This window comes from Capsella rubella, unplaced genomic scaffold (assembly GCF_000375325.1).
Source record: "Capsella rubella cultivar Monte Gargano unplaced genomic scaffold, Caprub1_0 scaffold_2, whole genome shotgun sequence".
Taxonomy (NCBI): Eukaryota; Viridiplantae; Streptophyta; class Magnoliopsida; order Brassicales; family Brassicaceae; genus Capsella; species Capsella rubella.
Genome location: NW_006238922.1, coordinates 10,791,471 through 10,817,293, shown reverse-complemented (window position 1 = coordinate 10,817,293; position 25,823 = coordinate 10,791,471). Strand labels below are relative to the sequence as shown.

The 25,823-nt window shown below is 35.5% G+C and overlaps 6 protein-coding genes across 7 annotated transcripts; all 6 read left to right on the top strand.

Annotated features, from left to right (window-relative positions):
* Positions 1–411: 411 nt before the first annotated feature.
* Positions 412–2,190, top strand: LOC17894374 (protein TIFY 11B). Its single transcript, XM_006302650.2, has 4 exons — positions 412–732; positions 1,070–1,187; positions 1,368–1,730; positions 1,880–2,190. The coding sequence occupies exons 1-4, from the start codon at positions 576–578 to the stop codon at positions 2,019–2,021; spliced, it is 780 nt and encodes a 259-aa protein (XP_006302712.1). The 5' UTR covers positions 412–575; the 3' UTR covers positions 2,022–2,190.
* A 403-nt stretch (positions 2,191–2,593) lies between these two features.
* LOC17894697 (CCAAT/enhancer-binding protein zeta) lies at positions 2,594–8,541 on the top strand. The gene is made up of 16 exons (XM_006301584.2): positions 2,594–3,534; positions 3,679–3,751; positions 3,857–3,976; positions 4,240–4,315; positions 4,554–4,622; positions 4,713–4,793; positions 4,891–4,962; positions 5,217–5,309; positions 5,523–5,672; positions 5,758–5,841; positions 5,930–6,073; positions 6,332–6,421; positions 6,623–6,705; positions 6,787–7,173; positions 7,297–7,519; positions 7,613–8,541. Exons 1-16 carry the CDS (start codon positions 2,814–2,816, stop codon positions 8,294–8,296), a joined length of 3,150 nt encoding a protein of 1,049 aa, XP_006301646.1. The 5' UTR covers positions 2,594–2,813; the 3' UTR covers positions 8,297–8,541.
* A 2,483-nt stretch (positions 8,542–11,024) lies between these two features.
* On the top strand, positions 11,025–11,828 carry LOC17894679 (auxin-responsive protein SAUR50). Its single transcript, XM_006301249.2, has one exon. The coding sequence runs from the start codon at positions 11,255–11,257 to the stop codon at positions 11,609–11,611; it is 357 nt and encodes a 118-aa protein (XP_006301311.1). The 5' UTR covers positions 11,025–11,254; the 3' UTR covers positions 11,612–11,828.
* A 1,153-nt stretch (positions 11,829–12,981) lies between these two features.
* On the top strand, positions 12,982–15,887 carry LOC17895829 (probable complex I intermediate-associated protein 30). 2 transcript variants are annotated; one of them, XM_006302712.2, is made up of 8 exons: positions 12,982–13,388; positions 13,894–13,950; positions 14,202–14,315; positions 14,501–14,557; positions 14,877–14,968; positions 15,099–15,179; positions 15,287–15,385; positions 15,481–15,887. In XM_006302712.2, the coding sequence occupies exons 2-8, from the start codon at positions 13,899–13,901 to the stop codon at positions 15,670–15,672; spliced, it is 687 nt and encodes a 228-aa protein (XP_006302774.1). In that variant the 5' UTR covers positions 12,982–13,388; positions 13,894–13,898; the 3' UTR covers positions 15,673–15,887. The 2 variants fall into 2 exon arrangements, with proteins under 2 accessions (XP_006302774.1, XP_023643520.1); XM_023787752.1 differs by lacking the exon at positions 12,982–13,388 and adding an exon at positions 13,484–13,787.
* An 852-nt stretch (positions 15,888–16,739) lies between these two features.
* Positions 16,740–18,286, top strand: LOC17896029 (chaperone protein DnaJ). Its single transcript, XM_023787854.1, is given in 7 exon segments — positions 16,740–17,110; positions 17,213–17,297; positions 17,380–17,447; positions 17,541–17,597; positions 17,697–17,844; positions 17,847–17,878; positions 18,042–18,286. Coding segments are annotated over 7 exon segments (621 nt in total). The 5' UTR covers positions 16,740–17,020; the 3' UTR covers positions 18,183–18,286.
* A 2,102-nt stretch (positions 18,287–20,388) lies between these two features.
* On the top strand, positions 20,389–25,773 carry LOC17896027. The gene is made up of 11 exons (XM_023787383.1): positions 20,389–20,777; positions 21,121–21,259; positions 21,345–21,521; positions 21,617–21,716; positions 21,807–21,837; positions 21,951–21,978; positions 22,061–22,213; positions 22,302–23,928; positions 24,017–25,193; positions 25,287–25,349; positions 25,437–25,773. Exons 2-11 carry the CDS (start codon positions 21,201–21,203, stop codon positions 25,499–25,501), a joined length of 3,480 nt encoding a protein of 1,159 aa, XP_023643151.1. The 5' UTR covers positions 20,389–20,777; positions 21,121–21,200; the 3' UTR covers positions 25,502–25,773.
* Positions 25,774–25,823: the final 50 nt, after the last annotated feature.

Genomic DNA, 25,823 nt, shown 5'->3' with positions numbered 1-25,823 from the left:
TTTATTTATCATTAATATTAATTATTGTACTCACCATCGTAAATTGGGGACTTAAACCATCGTAAATCTCTACATAACACTGTGCATTGCTACATCTATATTATTTAGGATATAAAAGAAAACTCATCTTTAATGGAGGACTTGAACATGAACCATCGACCATCGTAATGGAGGAATTGAACCATCGTTATGGAGGACTTGAATCATCGTAAATCTCTACATAACATTGTGTTACTCTAAGATTACTTGGGATATATATGTTAGGTGTAAGGAAAAAAAAAACCTCGTGACACCGTTTTTTATATTGGACCCCGATCACTGTCACTTATACGATTTTTAATAAAAAAAAAATAGAATATATATAAAAAAAACACGTTATATGTTTTCTTTATTTATTCGTGAGAGGTTAAAAGCCACAGAAACCTATTGGCTAAAATATAACTTACACATGAGCAGCAAAAAAAGCTTCAAGACGTTTATACTTTTTTTGTAATCCTTTGATCTTTTTACGTGTAAGCTACACGCAAAATCTTTAGAGTGTTTTTTTTTTTTTGTAATACTCATTAATCATCAGTATGTCGTCGACGGGACAAGCGCCGGAGAAATCCAATTTTTCTCAGAGGTGTAGTTTGCTCAGCCGGTACTTGAAGGAGAAGGGAAGTTTTGGGAATATTAATATCGGGTTGGCTCGAATATCCGATCTTGAGCTCGCCGGAAAATTCGACCTCAAAGGTATATATATATTTTTTAATCTCCTTTTAATTTACTTCAACGGCCGCCGCCGACAAAGACCAATATTTTTATTGTATTTTTTAGAATCTCTGGTTCGTTGATTATTCAATATGCGTGTTATACGATTTTGGTCCTATGCTAGAGCTTAAGATCAAATAATTGAAACCAACTGTTTTCTTTTAGTTGTCCCTCTAATCTTGAGCATGATAGATTCTTTTATATATACTGTTTAGTTAAAGATTTTGGGAAGGTTTATAAGAAAACGTGAAAAAGAAGAACTAAACTTTGGTGAAACTTAAGAGTTTGATCGGTTAGTGATCTTTTTGGTTTGTTTTAGGACAACAAGATGTAATTAAGAAGGCAGAAACCAGATCTTTCGAGTTGATTCAGAAGCTTTCTGATGGTGAAGCCTCTACTTCTTCTGGATGCAAAGCCATAGATGTTGTTGATCTCAGGTACCTTACATATAAAACTTTATATGTGCTCAAACTCGCTTTTTCATATTTTGATAGATATATTTTTTTTTTTAATTACATTTTGTAGCGACTGAATTAGAGAAAAGAGTAGCGGTTAAAACCGGTTATAGATGTGTGGAGTTTGACTAATGGGACAAACGGGGTTTGATTTGATTTCAGTGAACCGGAAAAAGTAGTACCGGAGCCTGGTAATTCACAGTTGACCATATTCTTCGGAGGAAAAGTTATGGTTTTTAACGAGTTTCCTGAAGACAAGGCAAAGGAGATAATCGAAGTAGCGAAAAAATCTATTCATGTTGATTCGAAGAACACTCAGACTCAGACTCAGATTCAGACTGAGGACCACATGAATCTTGACATGAACATTAGCATCAGCAAAAGCAATGTGGTCATTCCTGATCTGAACGAGCCAAATAGTTCAGGGAACAATGAAGGTCAACAAACAGGACAGCAACATCAGGGCGTGGAACGCATTGCAAGAAGAGCTTCTCTTCATCGATTCTTTGCTAAACGAAAAGACAGGTACTGTACACTAAACTTGCAATCTTTACATGAATTATTGGTCATAATATCGAATATAATAAGTTGGTCACATTGGAATTAGACATGAGAAACTTGAGCTAATCATGAAAGTGCTGACAAGTGATTTTTGTTGGGGTTATGAATTTCAGGGCTGTGGCTAGAGCTCCATATCAAGTGAACCAAAACGGTGGGCATCTTCCTCCCAAGCCGGATATGGTCAGTCCATCGCCAAAGGCAGGGCAATCCTCAGGACACTTTGCAACCCCTCCAAAACCCAAGGCCCATACTTAATTTAATCATATGGGGCAAGATATTAAGAAGGACAGTCTTCCAAAGATGTTGAGCTGAAGATATAGGACATATAAAAAACTCACGAATTCATGTTTGTTGTTTCAGTTGTTTAGGATTTCTAGCCAAATATATATTTATATATTTATATATATTCTATTCTTCCATACTTTTTTTTGGACCAATCTGAATGATTTATAATGTATCGATTAGCTAATAATATTTCCACATAATTGATGGTACTTGTTATTCCTATTTACAAGATATGAATTAAATTCTTTAAAACTGTCATTTTGATAACCTTCTATTGGGAAAAAATAATAATCACATGATCGAATCTCACTAGTTATGAACTTCTTTTTGCTAGTATATATATATTTTTTCCAAAATGTTAAAAGGAAAATGTTTTGTTTTTTTATAAGTCTAGAACATAACACATGTATTGGGCTTCCGAAGCTAGTTTTTTTTTTGTTCCTGAAAGAACACGGAGACAATTAGATTTAGCTGTTAAGTCTGTTTTGCCCTTGTCTAATCCCCGTATGATTGATTAAATTACACTTCTGCCATTCTCTGTGTCTGCTCTCTCGTGCCGTTTTCTAAAACCCTAGCAAAAAGCTTTGTAGAAGAAGAACCCCAAAACCCACATTGAAGGTTTCTTTCTTCTCTCACTGTCTAATCTCAAAAGCACAGATTGAGATTGGAATTAAACCTAATTGTCTCCGTCCTTGCAGATAAACCCTAATTTTCTGCAAACTCCCAGAACTCTGTTCAGTTCGTATGCTTTGAAAAACAACAATGTCCAAGACAAAGCCGTTGAGTAAATCATCGCAGGACTTGAGCCTACTCACATCTGATATCGCATCGTTCGCTTCGTCTATTGGTTTAGCTTCATCTCTTCCTTCTTCGGGTTTCAACGACACTGATTTCAGAAAACCTCTAAAACCCAAAAAGCAGAGAAAGAGAAAACCTAAGAATGTCGATTCTGATCAGAAGGTTGAAGAAGGAGAAGACACAAGGAAGCCTAAATCGAACGCTGGAAATGAAAAGGGCAAGGATTTCGAAGCGAAGAGGCCAAACAAAGATGCGCCGGTGAAACAAACCATACAGCCGAAGCCAAAGCCTGGATTTTTATCGATTGAGGATGATAGTAATGGAGTTAAGGCGAAACGTTTCGATCAATTCAAGGGTTTGCCTAAGTTACCTTTGGTGAAAGCGAGTTTATTGAGCTCGGATTGGTACAACGATGCGGCGGAGCTGGAGGAGAAGGTCTTTGGTGGCCGGAAAGTGGCGAATAAGGAGGATTTGAAGGGTTTGGTGGAGAAGAAGAGAGAATTAGGAGAGAGGTTGATGTGGCAATACGCAGAGGACTTTGTAACTTCCAAAGGAAAGGGTGGAGATATGAAGATGGTGATTTCTGCTCAAAAGTCAGGGACAGTAGCTGATAAAATCACTGCCTTTGAGATCATGGTTGGAGAGAATCCTATTGCTAATATGAGGTCTCTTGATGCCTTATTGGGTATGTTTCTCGTTTCCAAGAAAAATGTGATCTTTCTATTCAATGGAACGAGTATTTTTATAGGTTAATTTAGTTTCTATTTGTTTCCGAATGGTGAAATCCTCTGTAGCTTTTTGTTCATGTTATCTACTATGTTCATTGCAGGAATGGTGACCTCAAAGGTTGGAAAAAGATTTGCATTTAAGGGTCTTAAGGCTCTATCAGAAATTTTGATCAGGCACATATTTCTTACTCTTGTACTGTGCTATAAAATTAATGTGTTCAAATTCGTATGAGTCTTGCATTTTTTTTCTCATTAATTGAGCTCTTTTTTTGTTTCCAGGTTATTACCTGATCGCAAGTTGAAGACACTTTTACAACGACCCTTAAACAGCATTCCGGAAAATAAGGATGGTTACTCGCTTTTGCTATTTTGGTACTGGGAGGACTGCTTGAAACAGAGGTAAAGAAAACCTATCATTTTGCTTCTAGTCGTAGTTACTCCATCAAGTTGCTCTCTTAGGCTTCCTTTGATGGCCTCACTAGAAAAAGGAGAAAATAGAACATTACCAGAGAGCATATACATCCCAAAAGCTTTCAAAATATATTTAGCTTAAATCATACCACGAGGGATGTGTTTATCGTTTTTCCAAGATCTGTATCTTCTATTGGTAATAGTTCTGGATTGGTGTTTCAGTTAACAGGCTTATTATGCTGATTTTGTAGGTATGAGCGATTTGTCAACGCTCTTGATGAATCATCTAAAGATATGCTCCCAGAGCTTAAAGACAAGGCTTTAAAGGTATATCCTATCACCACTCTGCAGGCCCTAGCTTCTTTAGTAGCACTAGTCTCCAGGGTTTGTTAGATTCTTGATGAGCTATCAAATTAGACATTTGAGTATTATCATGTAATCCTTCTCTGGATGATGCATAATTGCATGTAGCTTGGTTTTCTTATGGCGACAGTGAGTTTTTTTGCTTGGTACGTGATCTAGATTTTTTTTTTAAGTAAATAATATTGGTTTGGTTTGGTTTCAGACTATATATTTCATGCTGACAAGCAAATCAGAACAAGAGCGGAAATTGCTAGTGTCATTGGTGAACAAGGTATTGTCAATTGTTCTTTCAAATATTTATATTGAATTAAATTTTCTCAGCTGTGATTTCTTAAATTGTTCTGTGGATTACTTTACACAGTTGGGGGATCCCCAAAACAAGAGTGCATCTAATGCTGATTATCACCTGACAAATCTTTTGGCTGATCATCCTAATATGAAGGTGCGGCTATTCAACCTTTCTATGCCTAGTTTGAGGATTTGATTGCTTGTTCTTTTGGCCTCTTCTCTTTGGCTTACCTGTATACTTATCTTTGCAGGCTGTGGTGATTGATGAAGTTGACTCCTTTCTCTTTCGACCTCATCTTGGATTACGTGCAAAATATCATGGGGTATGTCCTTTATTTACTGTTTATATTTTCAGCACAAGATACGTTTCCATTATCCTATTCTAATTAGATTCACGATAACCGTTTTTCTACGTTTTCTTGTTCATCTCATGGTTATCACCATCTAAAGTGTAATGTTTGGCTTCTTTAGACCTGAATGGGAAACTATTTAACTGAGACGTTACAAAAGAAGGGTATTATAACTTAGCTTTTAGCTTTTCTTAAACCATGCTTATTAATCCATGTAAATTTCACAGGTTAACTTTTTAAGTCAAATTCGATTAAGCCACAAAGGAGATGATCCAAAGGTGGCAAAACGCCTAATTGATGTATATTTTGCTCTATTTAAGGTAATATAACTGGCATTTAACTTCTAAATAAGTGAAAGATCAAACATTTTCTTGTGATCTTAATTTTTTTTGCCTCTCCATCTCCAACTTCCGTTCTCATGATCTCGGAGACCTCTCCCCTAAATGTTTTCTTTTGGGGTGTCATTAACATAAAATATTTCACCCGTTGGATACTCAAATCTGAGATACAGGAGTATGTTTGCATTTTTGTAGGTTTTAACCACTGAAGCAACTAGGAAACAAGGCGCAGATGATAAAGGAGTTGCTGATAAGAAAAATGCCAACCCAAAGGACGCAAAACAAGAGTCACCATCTGATTCACCTGTTGAATTGGATTCCAGAATTTTATCAGCTTTACTAACTGTTAGTCCGGATGTTTTTATTTTTGTATACATGATATTATAGCATCGAGACTTTACAGAACTTATACCTTATCCCGTTATTGCAGGGAGTTAACAGAGCTTTTCCATATGTTTCCGCTGACGCAGCCGATGATATTATTGAATCCCAGACGCCGGTGCTTTTTAAACTGGTAATTCCTAATGATTCAGCGTATAAGTTTTGTTTCATTAGTTGCAACAGAAAATTAATAAAGAAAATGGGATCTTGAATTCATCTAGGTACACTCAAAGAATTTCAATGTGGGAGTTCAATCACTGATGCTTCTTGACAAGATCTCATCCAAGAATAAGATTGTCAGTGACAGGTTTTACCGTGCATTGTACTCGAAACTTCTCCTTCCCTCTGCAATGAACTCTTCTAAGGCAAGCTAAATTTTGAAGCTTCTGTTTTTCTGTGTTTACATCACGTCATATTATTCTTTGTTTGTGAATGGATAATCACCCTTACAATTTGGTATAGCCCGAAATTGGTTGCAGAGTGTTGGCGTATGCACATTTCGTACATATTTAATTGTGTGAAAACCATTTTATCTTGTGATAAAAATACTGATGTACTTCCCCTGGGATGCACAGGCTTTTCTTCATAACCCTGATTAATAATCTGGCATTCCTAATTTTCAGGCTGAAATGTTGATTGGGCTTCTTCTCAGAGCCATGAAAAATGATATAAATGTGAAGCGTGTGGCTGCCTTCGCCAAAAGACTCGTGCAGGTTGGTAACATGAATTAAATAATTTATCAACCCCATCGTTGGTAGCTCTGGTTTCATTGACAATGACAACAAAATTCATATCATTCATCCTATACAGGAATCTTGATTATTTTGTTATATGAATTATTGGTGTTGACATTCTCTGGGTACGAGTTTTTTCTGTTTGTTATCTCTAATGTTTACTCTTAAATATTTGAGTAGGTAGCGCTTCAGCAGCCACCACAGTATGCCTGTGCATACCTATTCCTTTTGTCTGAAGTGTTAAAAGCGAGACCACCTCTATGGTAAGCTTTTTTTTTATTTTGTTAACCATATATCCATGGCTTTTATCTGGTGATAGAATGGTTCGTCTATTTACCTTGCAGGAAGATGGTGGTTCAGAGGGAATCAGTTGATGAAGAAGATGATGTAGAACATTTTGAGGATGTGATAGAGGGAGATGATATTGATCCCAATAATGAAGCAGAGAAGAACAAGAGCAATGTTGAAGTTGATAATGATGGTGGCGAAGTTACAGGTAAAGATGGTGATTCTTCTTCAGATGACGAAGAGGCCTTGGCAGGCAGGCAATCTGATGAAGAAGATGACTATGCTTCTGATGATTCTGAAGAGCTGTTTATAAAGGAAACTCCCCATGAGCGTCAAGAAACTGTAGAAGTTTCTAATGATATAGAAAAAAGAAGCCAACCACCAATCAAATCGATTTGTCTTCCTGGAGGATATGATCCTCGTCATAGAGAACCTTCTTACTGGTCAGTTAATCTCTAAATTATACTGCTTTTTTTCTAAATAAATCTGATAAGCTTTGCTTGGAACAATGATAATATGTTTAAGCGTTCTTGGTTGAAACTAAATCCTTGATCTCCAATTAACAGTAACGCAGACCGTGCGAGTTGGTGGGAGTTGGTGGTTCTTTCAAAACATGCTCACCCCTCGGTAGCTACAATGGCTGGAACCCTTCTCTCAGGAACACATATTGTTTACAACGGAAACCCGTTGAACGACTTATCTTTAACTGCTTTCTTGGATAAATTCATGGAGAAGAAACCAAAGCAAAGCACTTGGCATGGTGGCTCCCAGATTGAACCTTCCAAGAAGGTAAAAAGCTCAACAACTAGTGCTTTAAACCATTTTGTTATCTACTTTTACCTGTAACAGTTTATTTCTTCTTCTCTTTCTTCGCTTGTGCAGCTTGACATGTCAAACCGTGTGATTGGATCTGAGATTCTCGCGTTAGCAGAAGGAGACGTGGCTCCTGAAGATCTAGTCTTCCACAAGTTCTATGTGAACAAGATGAATAGTACGAAGCAGTCAAAGAAAAAGAAGAAGAAGAAGCTACCTGAAGAAGAAGAAGCTGAAGAACTTTACGATGTGAATGATGGTGATGGTGGAGAAAACTACGGTAGTGATGATGATCTTGACGGTGGTGATGAGAGTGACAATGAGGAGATTGAGAATTTGTTGGATGATGTTGATGATAATGCTGTGGAAGAAGAGGGCAGTGAGTATGATTATGATGATCTCGATAGAGTAGCAGGAGACGATGAGGAAGAGCTTGTGGCTGATGTGAGTGATGCAGAGATGGACACAGACATGGACATGGACATGCTTGATGGTGAAGATGTTGAAGACGATGATAATGATAATGATAATGATGATGATGAGGATGATGGTGGTGATGATGATGATATTGATGGTGATGGTGGTCGTGGTAAGAAGAAAAAGCAAGAGAAAAGAAAACGGAAATCTCCATTTGCAAGTCTTGAAGAATACGAGCATTTGATAGACCAAGACGAGAAGGATGATACAAAGTCTGAAAGAAAAGCAACATCAGAGCCCACGAAGAAGAAGAAAAAGAAGAAGACCAAAGCATAAGAGTACAAAAGTTCAAAGTAAGAAGCAAGATTTGTTGCTTGGTATGCAAGCCTCCTTGTGCTGTTGAGTGCTATACTGAAACGCTGGAGATAGTTTACTCCAATTTTTGTGGCCTTTTTTAAAATGTTTTTCCTTCTACAATTTTTGTTTTCATCTTTGAAGAAAAATATTGTACGATATTATGTTATAGTTGAATCACTTGAGACTAATTGAAACTATGGTTCAAATATCATCAACTCAACTCTTTCGAGTATTTTCTATTTACTTACAGTTAGAAAGATATAAAATTTGAATATAGAGTGATGTGATGGTATCATGAAAGCCACAGGCGTGAAAATCCAAGTTGATTTAGTTGTAATTGGGGGTGGTTAGTAAAATCATCTTAGATCCTTTAATTGAGTGGTATGATTAAGACATGCTTAGTTCTTATGTAACCTTAAAATCTTACTTTTTTTGGGGATAACCGAACCTTAAAAATCTTACTTTAGAAAGAAAAAAACATATCCAAACCTAAACCCATTTTCGAAAAAGATGTAACAATATTTTGAAACATTTCCAAATCCATAAATGGATCAGGTCAAAACAATAAAAACCACAACTACTACGCTAACCATTTATATAGTCAGACTACATTAAGAAATACGAAGTATAAGTTGACAAAAATAATAATTACGAAGTATAAAATGCGTATTAATAAATTAATATGAATTCGAAAATATTAAAGTAGATTAGTTGCACAATTGTCGCGCACTTAGATAGAACAACACCATCCCAACTGGCTTGTCTCTACTTTAGTTTTGGACTCTAGCTTCGTTTCTCATTCATCTAATCTACAATTTCACTTAAATAATTAAGCTCCTAACCTTTTCACTAATACTTTTTAAATCACTTAACACAAAAAAATATATGTATTCCTTAAAAGTATTATTATAGAGTACCTTAGAATATTGTGTAATACAGGTTGCTTCTTTTTTAATTAGTTAAAATAGCATAACTCGATTTTTAGCAAATCATTACAATGATTACGAATAGCAGCAAGTAATTAGTATTCATCCAAAACTCAGATTGCTTGTCTGTTTCGTGTGATCATTCCAGTCTATATATGCACACGCATATACGCATATATGTGATTTGTGTCATTTTCCTATCATCAAAAAACACTTAAGAGATGGCACGATCTTGATCAAACTGTTAGGTCTAACTAGTTTGATGCATATATACGTACATAAGTTTATTAAAGATAAGACATTGGACAGTTATCTAATGTCTAATGATGAGTGAGTGAGTACTATTTAATTTACTATTCCTTTACTTTTGCCATAAACAAGTATTTAAAAGAAGTATCTAAAATTCCTTAAAAATGATTACTTACCATCCACAACTTTTTTTTCTTTTGTTCGATCGAATAGACAGAGGGTAAGGTCTTCTCCACCTAATTTTTCGGAAATACCAAACTAATGTTATTCAACAAAATGATCAATATGTATTTTGTAAACAACAAAAAGAAAAAAAAAAAAACATAACATGCCTTGTGATTGATTTATATGCATTCGTCAATTTAATTTTATATGGGGTTTCCGAATATATCTTTCGTTAGAATGGGTTTTGTTTATTCACATATAATATTATATGTTAAATTGAGATATGAATTAAGAAAAACAAAAAAAAAAGTCGTGGAGAGATGAAGTCATGAAGACCATATTTGTTATTTTGTGTAATATGTATGAAGGACAAGAAATTAGCATTATCGGGTGATATATCGAACAAAAATTGTGGACAAGATGTAATCGTTATCTAAAAACATCACTCTTTGTCCGATCATTAGACAACAACACGCAATAAGAAGAGGTCGCCTACACATCTCTACACGTATACGTATATGTACTACATCTACGTATTATTTTTTCTATCATATACAAAATTAGAGGAAAATCACTTATTCGGTAAAATAGTAATGCTTAACAAGGATTTTTAATATTCTAACATACGTAAACGAAATATGTTACTACAATTTTTCAAAGATTTTTTTTTTTTTTGACAGACGTAGGCTAAATAAATCGTTACGTGGAAAATAGTATATAAACCTTTATAAAAATAATATATATGTGTATATATGAGTATATATATAATATTTGAAAATAGAGTATCTAATGTATCTTATACTGTAGTAATTTTTGTCATGTTCATCTAGGATTAATTGATTTAAAACAAATTAAATTTAAGTGTTAGTTTTAATCAAACTAATTATTTAGGTTAACGTCCAAAAATAATCAATAGTTATATGATGAAACTATTCAGATATATGCATGGTTCGGTTAGTATATCTGTATATGTGATGTTTTTGAGTCTTTAATTAGTATCTTACTAATCATTTTTTTTTTAAACAGATCGAATTGTATTCTGTCTTGTATTTTTACGTATTATATTATCATTTCCGTCTGTTTCTTTATAGCCGTTTTCGTTATATATAATCTGTTGACAAAAATATATAATATATGAAATAATTTTATAAAATTTGAATAAATTTATGAAAGTAATTACACATAGTCATATAGAGATTTGTAATTTACAAGATACAAAGCCAAAAAAAAAAAAAAACAATGGGCAAAGGCGATGCTAGTTTTGCCATTTTTATGTCCTCATCTTCTCTTAGCTGTTATGCATCAATCGGTGGGTCATGCATCTCTCTCTCTCTATACGTTCTTTCTCTTTCTCTCTTTGCCCTTTCTCTATCTCTCAGTCGATATTATATATATACACGAACCTTCCTCGTTATTTCCTCCCAAGAACAACATCTCTCAAACATTCTTCTTATTCATCCAATTATTTTTTTGATCCCCACACACACTCTCACATCAAACACATCTCTCCTACCTCATAAACCCTAAACCCTAGCTGGTTTTAACAACTCTCTCTTGTTCCAAAATCCAAGAAACAGTTTCATCAGCATCATTAGCTATGGCCAAAGTCGGGAAGCTGACAAAGCTCAAGTCGGCGATGAAAAAATGGCCTTCTTTCGCCAAGAACCACCACCACTCAACCTCTTCAGCAGCTGTTTCCGACGAGCTCTCGGAGGACAACAACCTCCATGTGGTTTATGTTGGTCAGACTCGAAGACCTTACATGCTTAGACCGGACATCATCTCTCATCCACTCTTTCAAGAACTCGTAGATCGATCCTCTAGATCCGTCGAACAAGATCGTGAGATTGTTGTAGCTTGTGAAGTCGTTTTGTTCGAGCACTTGTTGTGGATGCTCAAGTCTGGTCAAGAAGGAGGATCCGTTGAAGAATTGGCTGAGTTCTATACTTATTGACATATGGACCGATTGATTTTACATATATACATTTATTTCGTATGATATAATTACTCTTTTTTGTTGTTGTTTTGTTACGTTTGTTGCTGATTTGTATTTTGATTCGATGCGGTGTGTGATCCAAACATGATCTCTTAAACCATGTCATTTGCTTCTGTTTTTTCTGAGCATTTTACGATGATGATGAGCATACATATATATATGTAGTTTCTATCAATTTACTTTGTTACGACCAAGCAAAATAATAAATTTATTTATTAACAACAATCTTTAAATGTATTTTCAGTGATTTCGAGAAAAAACCAAAACTTAGTGTGCTGGTTAGTTTTGTTTCTTTATTGTGGCGGTTTTGTAACATTTGTTTCTATTTTTGTAACGTATCTTTCTCATGAGTCATGAGTCTCATGACATAATAAAGAAGTGCCTTTGATGATGTTCGAAATTACTTTAGTTCCGATTAAAAAAATACTAAAAGAATATGACGAGTCCAAAATTCATTTTATCTATATAAAAACAATGAATAGCAATGATTTATATCATCGATATTCATTAACTATTCATGGTGTTTTCTTTTGTGCGTATATATGCATAATTTGTATGGTGTCTATTTCAAATACAATTTTTTTTTTTTTTTTTTTGTTTTAGGTTGGTTTGGCGTATAAAATAGAAACTACAATGCAAACTATACGAAGGATAATAATAATGGTCGCTCTCATGACGCGTTGGTGACCTGGTCCCAATTTTCATGGCCCCTACTCTGCTTTCTAGTTGCAGATATTATATTTTTGTTTGTCTTTAAAATATATTCCTAAGCTCTTTCAGCCATACAAAAATAAATTAAAAGTTTACGTGATTTAAATTAAATAAATGTGTAGTTAGTAGAGTACTAATTGGCATTGCTTAACCAATATCGTGTATGTGCATTGTACATTTTTATTAGAGACATTAATTTACGAGGTGGTGACGAAACGGACGCGAGGAATCTCTATTATATAAAGAGACTCGAGGACTTTATTATAATATATAAAAGATTAAAGAGATAAGTAATTAGTTAGACCAAATTTTTTAATTTAAGTTTTAAATACGACGAAGAAGAAGCTCTAATCATTATATATGCTTCCTAATCAAAGAGGGAGAAGTTTCTTGGTCAAGTTTTTAAAAAAATTAAGCTTCTTGTTAATTGATTCCGACACGCTAATGATTGACAAGTCACTCGGTGTGTCTTTTCCGCAAACTTCATGGGACTTCTTCTTCTTCTTCTTCCACTTCTGTCTTCTTCATTACATCTCTCCTTTATATAATTATAAATATTATATACAAGTGTTTTATAAATTCGGTTGGTAGCTTAATTATTATTATGGGATTTGCTTATTTCAATGTCGATTGTTAGAATAAACTGGATTTGACCTCAGGTTACCAGAAAATAACAACAAATACAGGTGCTGCTGTGTCTTAGTGGGCCGTGCAAGGAGATGGGGAATTATGAACCGACAACGTTTGGTGTCATATAACTATCGGGGTTTAAACTGATGCTATGTAAAAAGAGACTAATGATCTGATTTCAGATATGTCAGACTTTTACTGATAGACTTACATCCCATGTTTACATTACACCACCAATCCTCTCATGTAAATCTTGGATAACATATTAACATTATGAGGTTTATTTTAGTGTGTCAGACACTCTAACTTAGAGAGAAGGTCTCAACAACAATAATAAAGGGATTATCAAAGACTTCTTAGAGAGTTAGAAGGAGAACTATCTGAAAGCTCACAGGTGAAACCAAACTCATCCTTTGTCTTGTTTTTTGTTTGTGCAATTTTCTGTGGATTATCAAGGCTAGTATTCAATTTTGTTGATTTGGTTTCTGTGATCTCTTTGGTCGTTGGTCTTTTTTTCCTGTGGGTCGATGTGATTTGATCAGTTCTTGTCTTCAAAGTGTTTGTTGAAATGCCTCAATGGGCGAATGTATCTGAGAATCCATTGATTGATTCTTATCAAATTTTTCTCCCAATGAATTAAAGACACCCTAGTTCCAGCTCCGAATTGGGATGCAGTAAACTTTACTTACGTTTCTTCGATGGATAGTTAAAACGTAATTATCATTGGGTTTGTGCTAGAGTTACTAAAGAGATGATCTTTCATTTCTCTTTTGAGTAGAATTTTGTGATAAAGGTTGGAACTCGCAACAACATTTTATCAGTCTGTGGGGTATTAATGTATCCTCCATTTTCATTTGGGGAAAGCAATTAACCAGTTAGTGTTGTTCTCGTTGATCCAGGAACTATGTCACGGTTTAGATCATTGTGGCAAGCTTCGGTGAATGCAACAAAGAAGGGTATCTTTTCCATTTTTCTTTGTGGCCTCATTTACAAACTTTCAACACTTCTTCTAACTGATTGCATTTCATTCTTGCTATTTGGTGTCATATAATTGTGAATGCACATTTATTCTTGTTCAAGTGCTTTTGATTGGAAAGTGAATATTTTGTTTCAAGACTAGTCTCTCTGGGGAAGAAATTTTCTCACCTTTCTGTTTTGCATCCTTTGAGCTAATCTCGAACATGGTTTCACAATGTACATACTGTAGCTTTAACGTGGGAACTCGAAGAATGGGTACCTCCTGTAGAGAAGTGTATATTCAAGTTCAGTTCAAAAGAAGACCTTAAGACATGGCACTTGTATTCTGATTCTGAATATGGAGGTACATAGAGCACACAGGTTGAGGGATCTGCTCATAATCATGTTTCAGATTCTATTGCCTGTTTTGATATCTTCTTTTGCTTCATATTAACAATTACTGAGATGAAAGAAGATTCTGAATATATTCTCTGCATAACAACTATTCATGTGATCTCCTCACTATACTGTTGATATTTTACCTTATAGGATTATCTTCGGCTTCGTTGGAAATTAAAGATGGAGGAAATGGATCAGATTGCACTGGTTAGTATGTTTTAATTAAGTTCCTTACTGTCTGTTGCATTCTTGTTTAGGTCTGATACTCGAAATACAGCTATGCTTTCCTGACTTGTACATATTGTGATGATTTGCTCATAACTGGAGACATGGGAACTTTATGAACTACTGAGCATGCTTTAACAAGAACAAAATATTTCTCTTGCAATAACTTAATCTGTTTAGGGTCTACAACGTACCTCTGCTGAGAGTATGAGATTTTTCATTTTTTGATGCACGTACCATAGTTTCTAGCTCTTACCATGATATTTTTTTCTGAAATTGTGTGGTGACTGTTTTCACTTAGGTGTTTTCTCTGGGAATCTCTCTACGGAAATGAGCGAAGGATCAAAATGGAAAATCAATCGAAGTGGTTTCTGTGGAATGCGGTCAAAGAAGGTAAAAACCAGAGCTTTTTTTGTTTTTATTTTTCATTACTAATCATCACATCATCAGTTGATTCAAACCAAAGATTTGAGTGAGTTTAAAGCACAAAGTACTTAACTAAACCATCTTCTCATTTCTGTAGTTTGATGGCTTTATTGATCTCGACGGGTATGATTCCATAGCCCTCAGGCTCAAAGGAGATGGAAGGTGCTATATCTCTACTGTGAGTATCATGCTTAACACTCACGTCCTCTTGCTCCAGATAAAACACAAGGGTTCAAGGAGCATTATTTTTTTCATCTAAAAAACTAAACTGCGATTCCAATTCAGATATATACCGAGAACTGGGTGAACTCGCCAGGACAAGCAGAAGATAACTCATGGCAGGCTTTTGTGTTTGCTCCAAAGGGAAACTGGTATACAGCTAAGGCAAGTCTCATACTTTCTTCTACAAAGCAGCTAGTTTCAAAAAGGGCTTTTGTAGTAAACCCCAAGTTAAGTTTGACATTTATTTTCATCTTCAGGTTCCTCTTACTCGCTACTTACCAACATGGAAAGGAAATGTGATAGATGCAGAAATGGAGATGAATCCAGGTCGTGTTGTAGGTATGTCTCTATCGGTTAACGCACAAGGAGGTGGTTTCATTGGAGCTAAATCTGGCGCAGGCGATTTCCGAGTAGAAATTGACTGGATCAACGCAGTGAGAATGCCATGAACATGAATGATGAAGAAAAAGCTTTCTGATGAACAATTTGAATAACCATAAAAAAATAAAGGTTGCTGTTCTCTGGTTTACTTGTAAAACCGGGATTTGGGTTAAGCCGGATCCAAGTCAAGTTGATGAACAATAACGCTTATAAATTGACTTTACAGCAAGTTGATGGACAAAGAATACTGCTTATGAAATTGACTGACAGCAGCAATTTGATTGGTTTTAATTGAAAAAAAGAAGAAAAGTGTCATTTGGGCCAAAATGGCAAGTTGCTCAATTTACCTTAAAGTGACCCAATATGTTCTTTTTTACTTTTTCTTTGACAGCAAGTGAATGATATACTATAATTACTAATTCTTGTTGTTGACAGAAAAAAAAAAAAAAAAATACTAATTCTTGAAAATGGTATAACAATACAAGTGTTTAAAAACTAACAAATAGAAACTTTCGAACCAAAATTTTAAAAAGTATTTGACCTCAGATAAGTTTCGTTTATACAGAAACCTTTATTTGAAATTTTAGTCAGTTTAGATCATTCATATAATTTTGTATAACGGAACTTTATATAAATGCATAATATTTTACTAATGTAGAAGCAAAAGTATATTCAAAAATTAGGTGGGAAAACATTTCTCATCTTGTTCTCATCAATTAAGGAGAAAATGTTTCTTCCTTGAAAAAACAATACCAAGTTATAATAAAATCTTCACGTATTTCATTCAAACAGAAATTAAAGTTAAAGTAACTTAACTACTCTCTCTTTATTTTTTCTTCCTCTAAAACTAAACTAGTCAAATCCTTTATGTATATTTATAATTTTGTATTTCTCTCAGCCTAAAAAAGGAAAAAACGTGACTACGTGAGTAATGTTTTCGTATTCTCTCACAAGATATAAAGAAAGAAAGAAAAACTAAAATAATAATACAGCTACTTTAGTCTTTAAAAAGTTATATAAAAAGAAGATGTCGAAAACGAGGATAAACAAAGTAAACAACTAGTTCAAGTGGCGAGTTTCTCGATCATTCTTTCATTGGTACCCCCAAATATCTCTATATAGTATATTACTTATTCAACAAACCACACAAAGGAAAAAAAAAAGCAAGCACGATACCCAAAATATCAAACACTGTCTTCTTCTCCCTTCTCTTCTCTTCTTCTCTTCTTCCACGTCTACCTACGCGTATATCCCACACATCTGATCTCTCTATACATACATACATCATCAACTTCGATCCAATAACATCCCCTCTCTTTGCTTCCAATAAAGTACTCCAAAGAAAGAAGACCTCTGTTCTTTTTTATAGTCTCTGTAACGTAACTCTCATCCTATATTAATAGATAGTATCATCAAATGGAGAAGGAAGACTTGTACGCTGTTATGGATTTGGACAACGAATGTACTCAAGGAGATCTCAAACTTTCTTACAAGAACCTTGTTCTGGTTTGGTTCTAATTCACATTCTCTCTTTATGCTTTTGCCTTTTTTCTTTTATGTTCTTGCATTTTCTTGAACAGTTTTTGGTTTTTTTTATATGATTAATAGAAATGGCATCCTGATCGGTTTCATGAAGAGTTAGAAAAAGAAGAAGCCAAGATGAAGTTCCAATCCATTCAACGAGCCTATTCTGGTAAACCATATATCAAAACCGGGTCTGATTGCTGTATCGGTCTATTCCGGTTTGTTAATCAAACTGTTGTGTTCACATACAGTTTTGTCGGATTCGAACAAGAGGCTGCTGTATGACGTCGGTGCGTATGATAGTGATGACGACGAAACTGTATGTTCTTTTACCTAAAAAATAATTTGAACTTAAAAAACGAATTTGCTTTTTTTCTTCTCAAAGGTAATAATGGAGTTATTGGCATTGTAGGGAATGGCTGATTTTATAAATGAGATGGTGACACTAATGGCTCAAACTCAATCTACGGTAAAACATACGATCATTACTTCGTTACTGTTTTACTAAGTTTTAGTACAAGTTACTTATCATGATGGTGATTGGTGATATTCCATAAATTTGGAACAGGGGGATGAAAGTTTAGAGGAATTTGAAGAGTTGTTTGAAGAGCTGTTAAAAGATGATCTCAGTGATCTATTCATCAAAACTAGTTCATCTTCGTATGCATCTACTACTTCGGTCCACAGCGATGATTTATTAAATGATGTTCCTGTTCGTGACAAAACTATTGTTGTATAAGTTCTAGTAAGGTATATAACTTCTTTTGTGTTTTCTATGTATGTATATATAAGAAAAAGCTTATAAATTGAAAAATGTATGTGTTAGTAGAATTTATTTCTAAGACTTATCATGAAACCGATGTTGACCATATAATTAATATTTGATGTTTTCATAAAAGGTAGTAGTAGTAAGGTACCGGTGGTCCATGGACGAGAGATTCCAAGTTGGCTGGCAATAGAAGATCTAAGAAGTAGAGCATTAAAAGTTTTAACATTCAATTTTGTTGTTGTTGTTGTTGTTGTTGGCACTTTGTTCATGTATTTTAGTTTATAGTTTTGTATGTATGTATAATTTTTGTCGTTGTGCTAAGACATGGTATGTATACAATATTGTTGAACCTTCTAGGTTATTTGAAATCTCTATTTTTTTTTCAGTTATGCAAAGGGTTGGTGAGAGAGAATGGGTTTATGTAAAACACAATGCATACAACAAGTGTACAACCTAATAAACAGCTGACAGGAATCTAGCATTTGATAAAGCTATAGATAGATACTCGTATTCATATTTCTTATATACTAAAAAAAATAAGGAACTTATGAATCTTCACGAACGCTCATGAGTGATATGTTGATCCAGCCTGTAAGAAAATAAAATAAAAAGTATATTGGAATTTGGTATCTTTCTTCGCCGTGAGGAATAGTTTTTGGAAGCAGGACCAAGTAAGTGACAAAGCTACTCACTCACAAGTTGCCATTTATCTTTAGTATTTGTTTAGGTAAATCGCAAATCTTCACTATCCTTCTTAGAACTGCGATTGCGAGTATTTTTTTTCCCTCCATGAAAACGAAATATGTAGTATCCTTACTTTCTTCGGGCATCATCTTAACCTAAAATTTTATAAAAAAAGATATCTAAATTGTGTAGAAGAAATTAATAATCATGTTATCTACTACTAACTAATACGGCAAATAAAATTACAAGTTGGATAACGTAATGTACATAAACATATTTATATTACAAGTTGAGAATAATTAGCGGCCTTTATACATTGAATATGTCGTCCATTACGTTATATTTGGTTTACATAAAAGTTGCTCAACTTGTAAATACCGCAGCCCCTTTTCTCGTAAAAAAAAAAAAGTTAAAAAATTTCTAGTTTGCATTTTTATGTTGTTCGTGTATCATCATCGGTATGACTCGAAGAAGAAAAAACAATTCAATGTCAAAGAAAAGGAAAGAACAGTTTTAGAGTAACAAAGAATATGGGCTCTTAAGACCCATTAATCATTTGTCCATGCTTCATCTTTTGCTTGCTGATTTACTTCCTGGCTCGGTCAAGGTTTTTGTTTTGTTGGTCACAAACGACGACGACACATCTCTGATTAGATAAAAATACTACGTTTTCTGCATTTAACCAACCAAACCAGTGTGAGTAAGATTTACAGTACCATCATAGTCACAAACATGTTTTGCAAGAAAAAAATAAAAACATTCGTTGATTTTGCTTCATTCTATCTTGATGTACTAATGCGTGTAAGTGTTCAGACAGCTCAAAATTATATCGAACCATGCATATATTTTCTTCAAAAGAAAACTCTATATATATAGCTGCACAAAAGTTACGTACGTAATCGGAGTCATACAGTATCAATTAAGTAGATGTGCTGATGTAACATGATTTGATTAAATCATAAGTAACAAACACAAATGATGTGGCCATGCATGTGTTATTGTTGGCAACACCTCAAACCATCCAAACATTGGTTAGTTGCCAAAATTAATCACATAATTTAATGAGATTTTGTACAAATATATTTCCTATACATTTAAGAACATTTATTATAAAAAATGAATGCTAGCTACATTAGCATGTTAGGGTTTGATTGGTGAAAAATACAAACAATTGGCCAGCAATTCTAATAATCCTCATTCACATTTTTCACCTAACTGATCAACACACATTATTAAATCTTTACTTGATTTTTATCATAAAATACTGATGCTTCCAAAAAATCTTCTTTGAGAAAGTGGTTAGATCACAAACCTATAATTGTAAAACCGATAATTTTTGACTATCTCATAAAGTGTTAATTACAAGTTCTAAAATGGTAAAAAAAATAAAATGGTTAAATCCCTTTTTTTAGTGTTAGAACCTCTTCTTTGGGTGAAAATATTTAACCCTTAAAGTGATGTTTACTTATTAGCTTGAGAGCCTTCGACTAGTAGCATTGACTTCGTTTACCCATATTAAGTTACGAGATTACCCTCATCCTGAACCGGGCCAATGTATACCCAAATGGTGACAAACCGGTAGCACAGAGAAGAAATACGGTTTAATAAGAACAAAGAAGACAGAGTAACAGAGGGAGGAGTCGATATCTGGATTTTTGTTTGTCTCGGTTCAGATATTAAACAGGTGTAAGATTTCGAGGGTATTTTGGTATATTCAGCATTGAGGCAGTATCTTGTTTTTTCTTTTCATTTTCCAAATCGAAGACGACATTCGAAGAGAAAGAAGCTGTCTGAATAAGGAAACTCTCTCTCTCTCTCTCTCTCTCTCTCTCTCTCTCTCTCCCTCCCTAAACACGCTCCGCATATTATTCTCTCTCTAAAGACAGTGTCTTTTTTGTACGTTTGAGAGAGAGAGAGAGTGTGCGTGAGTGTGTTTGGTTTTGAGCTTGAATATAAAGGAGACAGGAGCAAAATCTTTAGTGTGGGAGAATAAAAAAAGGAAAGATTTTGCATTTTTTTTATTTGGAGCAAAACCAGAAGTGAAGTGACGACATATGTACTCTGACCTCTCTTAGGGTTCTTCTTCTTCTTCGAGACGTCTCTAGTGCCGATTTAGAACTTCGATTAAGCTAAGAACTACTGAGAATTTGAAAGTTCCCAGCTCAATGCTGGAGATCGGCTAGGAGGATCTTGGTGGTATGTTCTTTGATGAAACCTGCATTTTTCTCGAGTGTCGTGTATATTGCATGATTTTAAGTTTTGGGTGTTTTGTTTTCAAGTTGGGATTTTTATGGTTCGGTTTTTATACTTAGTAGTGGTGGAATCAGATCTGAGAAGCATCTGTTGTTTCTGGATGACTAGATCCTCGATTTCTCTGTTTTTTATGATCTGTGTTTTGTCTTCCCTTTTTTGTTCTTTTTTTTTTCTTTTCGGGATTCATTATCTCTGATTGAAGTTTATATTCCGGTTTTGTCAACAAGTTGTTTTTTTTTTTTAATCTATGAGTTAAAAGTTTCTATTATTGTTTTTTTTTTCTCAGGTTTCTTGGCATGGATTTGAAATTGTTCAGTTGAATTCTGTTAAAATCTCAGTGTGATATCTCTGTGGGTTTTTGTGAAAATGAGGTCAGATACGGTTCTTGATTATGCGGTATTCGAATTGTCGCCAAAGCATTCACGGTGAGTATATGTTTCTTTCTTTTAGAGTGATCCTGATATATCCAGTTTGTTCTTTATAAATAAGTGGAGTGTTTCTTTTTGACAGATGTGAACTGTTTGTATCAAGCAACGAAGAGACAGAGAAGCTTGCTTCGGGGTTGATTGAACCCTTTTTGAATCATTTAAAAGTTCTTGAAGCACAAGCTTCACCTGTTGTTCAATCCTCTATTAGATTGGAGGTTGAGAAAAGCAACACTTGGTTCACTAAAAAAACATTAGAAAGGTTTATAACTGAGGATTTAAACATCATTTTTTGTTTATTTTCTTGCAGCTTTTTTTGGTATACTAATATATTCATCCACCATTTGTCTCTCTCAGATTTGTTCAGTTTGTTAATAGTCCAGAAGTTCTGAGAAAGGTCAATACAGATTATTCCGAGATGTCGCAGTTAGAAGCAGCTCGGACATTATATTCGCAGGTTGTAAGCACTGTTTTGAAACTTAACTTCTGTTGAGATTCTTGACCGACCTTTACTAAATTTTGTTCTTGTCATGTTTGGTTCTTGAAGCGAAGCGAAGACTCAAAGTCTGGTGCATCAGGTGTGTTTGATTTCACTGTTGTTACTATGCTTGTATGGTTTTTTTTTTGTTATTTTTGCAACTCCGGAGAACATTGATCGTGAATTTGAATCCTATTTTCTTTGGTTTCTCAGATGATGGAGCCGCAGCAGATGCCACAAAGTAAAGCTTCTCTGCCTTTATTAGGTTCTTTGTGTGTTCAAAGAGATTTTTATTAATTACTTTTTTTCTTCTCTATATTCAGGAAGGAACTCTTAAGGGCTATAGACTTAAGACTTGAAGCTATTAAAAAGGACTTAACAATGTCCATTTCTCATGCATCAGCTTGCGGTTTCAACCCTCATACTGTTTCCGAACTCCAACAATTTGCTGATAAATTTGGTGCACATTATTTGGGGTAAGCCTTTAGTTGTTTTCTACTTTTCATTTGACTGAACCGTTCTTTCATGTTTTCTTGTTTGATCCCGTTGGAATATGTATTTCAGTGAAGCATGCAGCAAATATATCTCACTATGGAAGAAAAGGCCAGACTTAATCGATATGAAGCACTCAAATAATGTGGCTAGTGTTGATAATGTCAGTATTGAAAAAGATGGCACGCGCCAGAAGCAATATGCGGTAGATGAAACAGAACATCAAACGCAACAGTGTGCTACTACAAGTACCAAAAGGAATGAAGAGGAGAAGACTGTTGAGAGTTTGGATGTAACCTCTTCTACAGCTAAGACCAGTCAACACACAAGACGACTCAGTGTGCAAGATAGGATTAACCTCTTTGAAAACAAACAAAAGGAGAACTCAAACTCTGGGGGATGCAAACCTGTAGCTGTTACTAAATCCACAGAGCTCAGGAGATTCTCCTCGGATCTTACTTCCTCTGAGAAACCTCTCCTGAGAAGAAGCAGTCTTTTGAGTGACATGAGCATTGATTTGGCATCAGAAAAGAAGTTGGAGAGTTTCCTAGGGGATCCCTCTTCTACTTCTTCGTCTGTTCCTCATACCATAGCTCTAACTGATTCCAGTGAAAGCGTTAAAAAGGATGATGATGTCAAATATGAGCTGAAGAGTGACTCTGAAAAAGTTGGTGATGAAGAAGCTTCTCAAGACAGAGTCATGAGTCCCAAAACTGTCACTGAAAAGAGTTTAGATCCAAGAGTTGAAGGAACTTCTGATGCTCAGTCCAGATCAGTTATTGATTTGAATGAGCCTTCTGCTTCACAAAACCAGACTGATAGTCATGGCGGGAGGCTTCAGAATGTCAAAGCCAAGAATGTATCACAATCATCAGCCATGTTTCCTGCTCGTCATACACGATCTCGGTCAGCCCATATAGAAGCTAATTTTCAGGGGGATTTGGCTTCTCAACCACAGTCTAGATCTTCTTTTGGCAGGATCAAGAAGAAAGAAGTGGTTTCATCAGATGAACAACCAGTATTACCTCAGAAACCCCAATTCAATGTGAGGGATGGTCCTGACGATGAGGAGGGCAGGCAGGTTCGAGGTAACAGTAATAGGTTTCCAACTGCATCGGTGGATCAAACACAAAGGACAAGACTGTCAAAGGAAATTCCGGGGGCTAATGATGAGCTGAAAATGAAGGCAAATGAGCTTGAAAAGCTTTTTGCTGAGCATCAACTCCGGGTTCCAGGGGATCAGTCAAGTTCTTCCAGACGTGGTAAGCCAAGTGAAATCCAAGTTGCAGAGCCAGAGCCATCTCATTCTATAGGGGCTGCAGACAAAAGGCTTTCTCTTGGTGGTGGTTCTGGTGATCTTTCAAAGCTCATGACTCCCTTGGTTGGTGAAAAAGACAAAGGGGATGTATTGCGAAGGAATTTTTCGGACCTTAGTCTTATGGATGATTCTAAAGGAAAGTTTTATGAGAAGTATATGAAGAAAAGGGATGCCAAACTGAGAGAAGAATGGAGTTTAAAAAAAGGTGAGAAGGAAACAAAACTGAAGTCGATGCAAGAGGCTCTTGAGCAAAGTAGAACCGAGATGAAGGCTAAGTTTTCTGCTTCTTCTTCTGAGAGACAAGATTCACTTTCGAGTACTCGTCAGCGGGCAGAGAAATTCAGGTCTTTAAACTCTCGGTCAAGTATGAAAAAGTACCAGGTAGTGTAGCATTAAGTCCATTAGAAATGTTCTTCTTCTGTTTCTGAATTGTTAAAACTTGTTTTTGATGAGACAGTGTTTTTGGCAGCATCCTATAAACTCATTTCAGAACGAAGAAGATGAAGATTGCTCTGAACAGAAACCTCGGGCGAAAGATAAAGCAGCCAGTGGACAACAACAAGCAGTTGGCAACATTGCTTCTCGGAGCTCCCAAGCTAAAAAGCCTAACAGGAACATGTCTTCTTCTATTACCCCGCGAACTGCAGCATCGGTTCCAAAACCATCAGGTAAAGCTTCAAACACCTCTTCTGGGAGGCGAAGATCAGAGAAGTCACTTGCACAATCTGTTCCCAATTTTTCTGAACTTATAAAGGAAAACACGAAACCATCTTCTTTAGCTGTCAAAACTACTATGCGATCACAGGTGAGAAGTAGTGTTCGCACCAAGAATGTCAAGGAAGATACACCTCTCCAAAGACCTCGATCATTAAGGAAAAGCTCCTCTGGGAGCATAGACTTCACGGAGTTGCCCACTCTCTGCTCCGATGACATGATGGCCTCTCTAAGAGTGAACTCTGATATATCTGAGAATCTGAGAAATGTAGAATATGATGAGCCTGAAGCTGAGGCAGAAGAGGTCTCGGAGAATGCTGTTAGAGAAGATGAAGAAGAGGAAGAAGTGGAAGAACTTGGTTTTGAGGATGAAAATCCGACACTAAGCGAGGTGTATGAGAAAGTTGATAATTCAGGAGATGATAATTGTAGTTTCTTACCTGCCACTGTCCCTCCGAAAGTACTTACTGCTACCTCATTAATGGACTCACCCGGGGAAAGTCCTCTTTCTTGGAACGCAAACCTACAACACTCATTCAGCTATCCTCATGAGCACTCGTCTGATGTTGATGCTTCTGCGGATTCTCCCATGGGAAGCCCTGCTTCGTGGAGTTCTCGGATGAGAAAGAAATGGGGAACAGCTCAGAGTCCTGTTACCGTTGCTGCTGCTAATAATTCGTCTCAGTTCCAGTCAAAGAAGGATATAAGTAAAGGGTTTAAACGGTTGCTAAAGTTTGGAAGAAAAAGCCGTGGTGCAGAAAGCTTGATGATGGATTGGGTATCTGTAACGACTTCTGAAGGAGATGATGAGGTTGAAGATAGGAGAGACCTTGCGGACCGATCATCAGAGGATTTAAGAAAGTCGAGAATGGGATCTCTACAAAGTCATCTCTCTGAGGATGGATTTCATGAGGGCGACTTCCCTGAACAAGGTAATTCTAATAATGTTGCTTTCTTCTGCTCTTAGTTTAATGCTATCGCGAGTTCTTTATGTATTTGGTTGTTTCTCGCGTTTCTTCTTCAAGCTTCCAATATCTCTGTATCCGAGTTAAAAGATGATCATCAAATGTCTGGAAGCAACTTCAAAGGTCCTTTTCTTTGCCTATTCACTCATGCAGAATGCAATATTTCTTCATATGATCTTCTTTTGAATTTTATTTACTTCTTCTTTACAGCGCAAAAGTCGTTCTTCTCGCTCTCCACATTCCGGGGGAAAGGAAATGATTCAAAGCCAAGATAAAGAGAAAGAAATAAATCTTGGTCGGATTTGATTGCGCAGGTAAAGAGAGAAAACAGACACGATTCTTTTGGCGGTAAAACAAAATTTCTGGTACCATAACGCAGTCTCGGGCACAGACTTCAGAGACGGGTCTTTTTTCCATCAGCCAGCTTAGTAATTTTGTTGATTGTTTGTGTACATCTTTGTTTAGCGAACAAGATTTATCCAAATTTTTGTATCGACATTGTGATATTGGCAATTTTGAGTCCAATTTGTTTCTGGCCTTTATGAGATCCTAACAAATTATTTAGATGCGCATGTCAACATAATTTGAGAGCAAGTA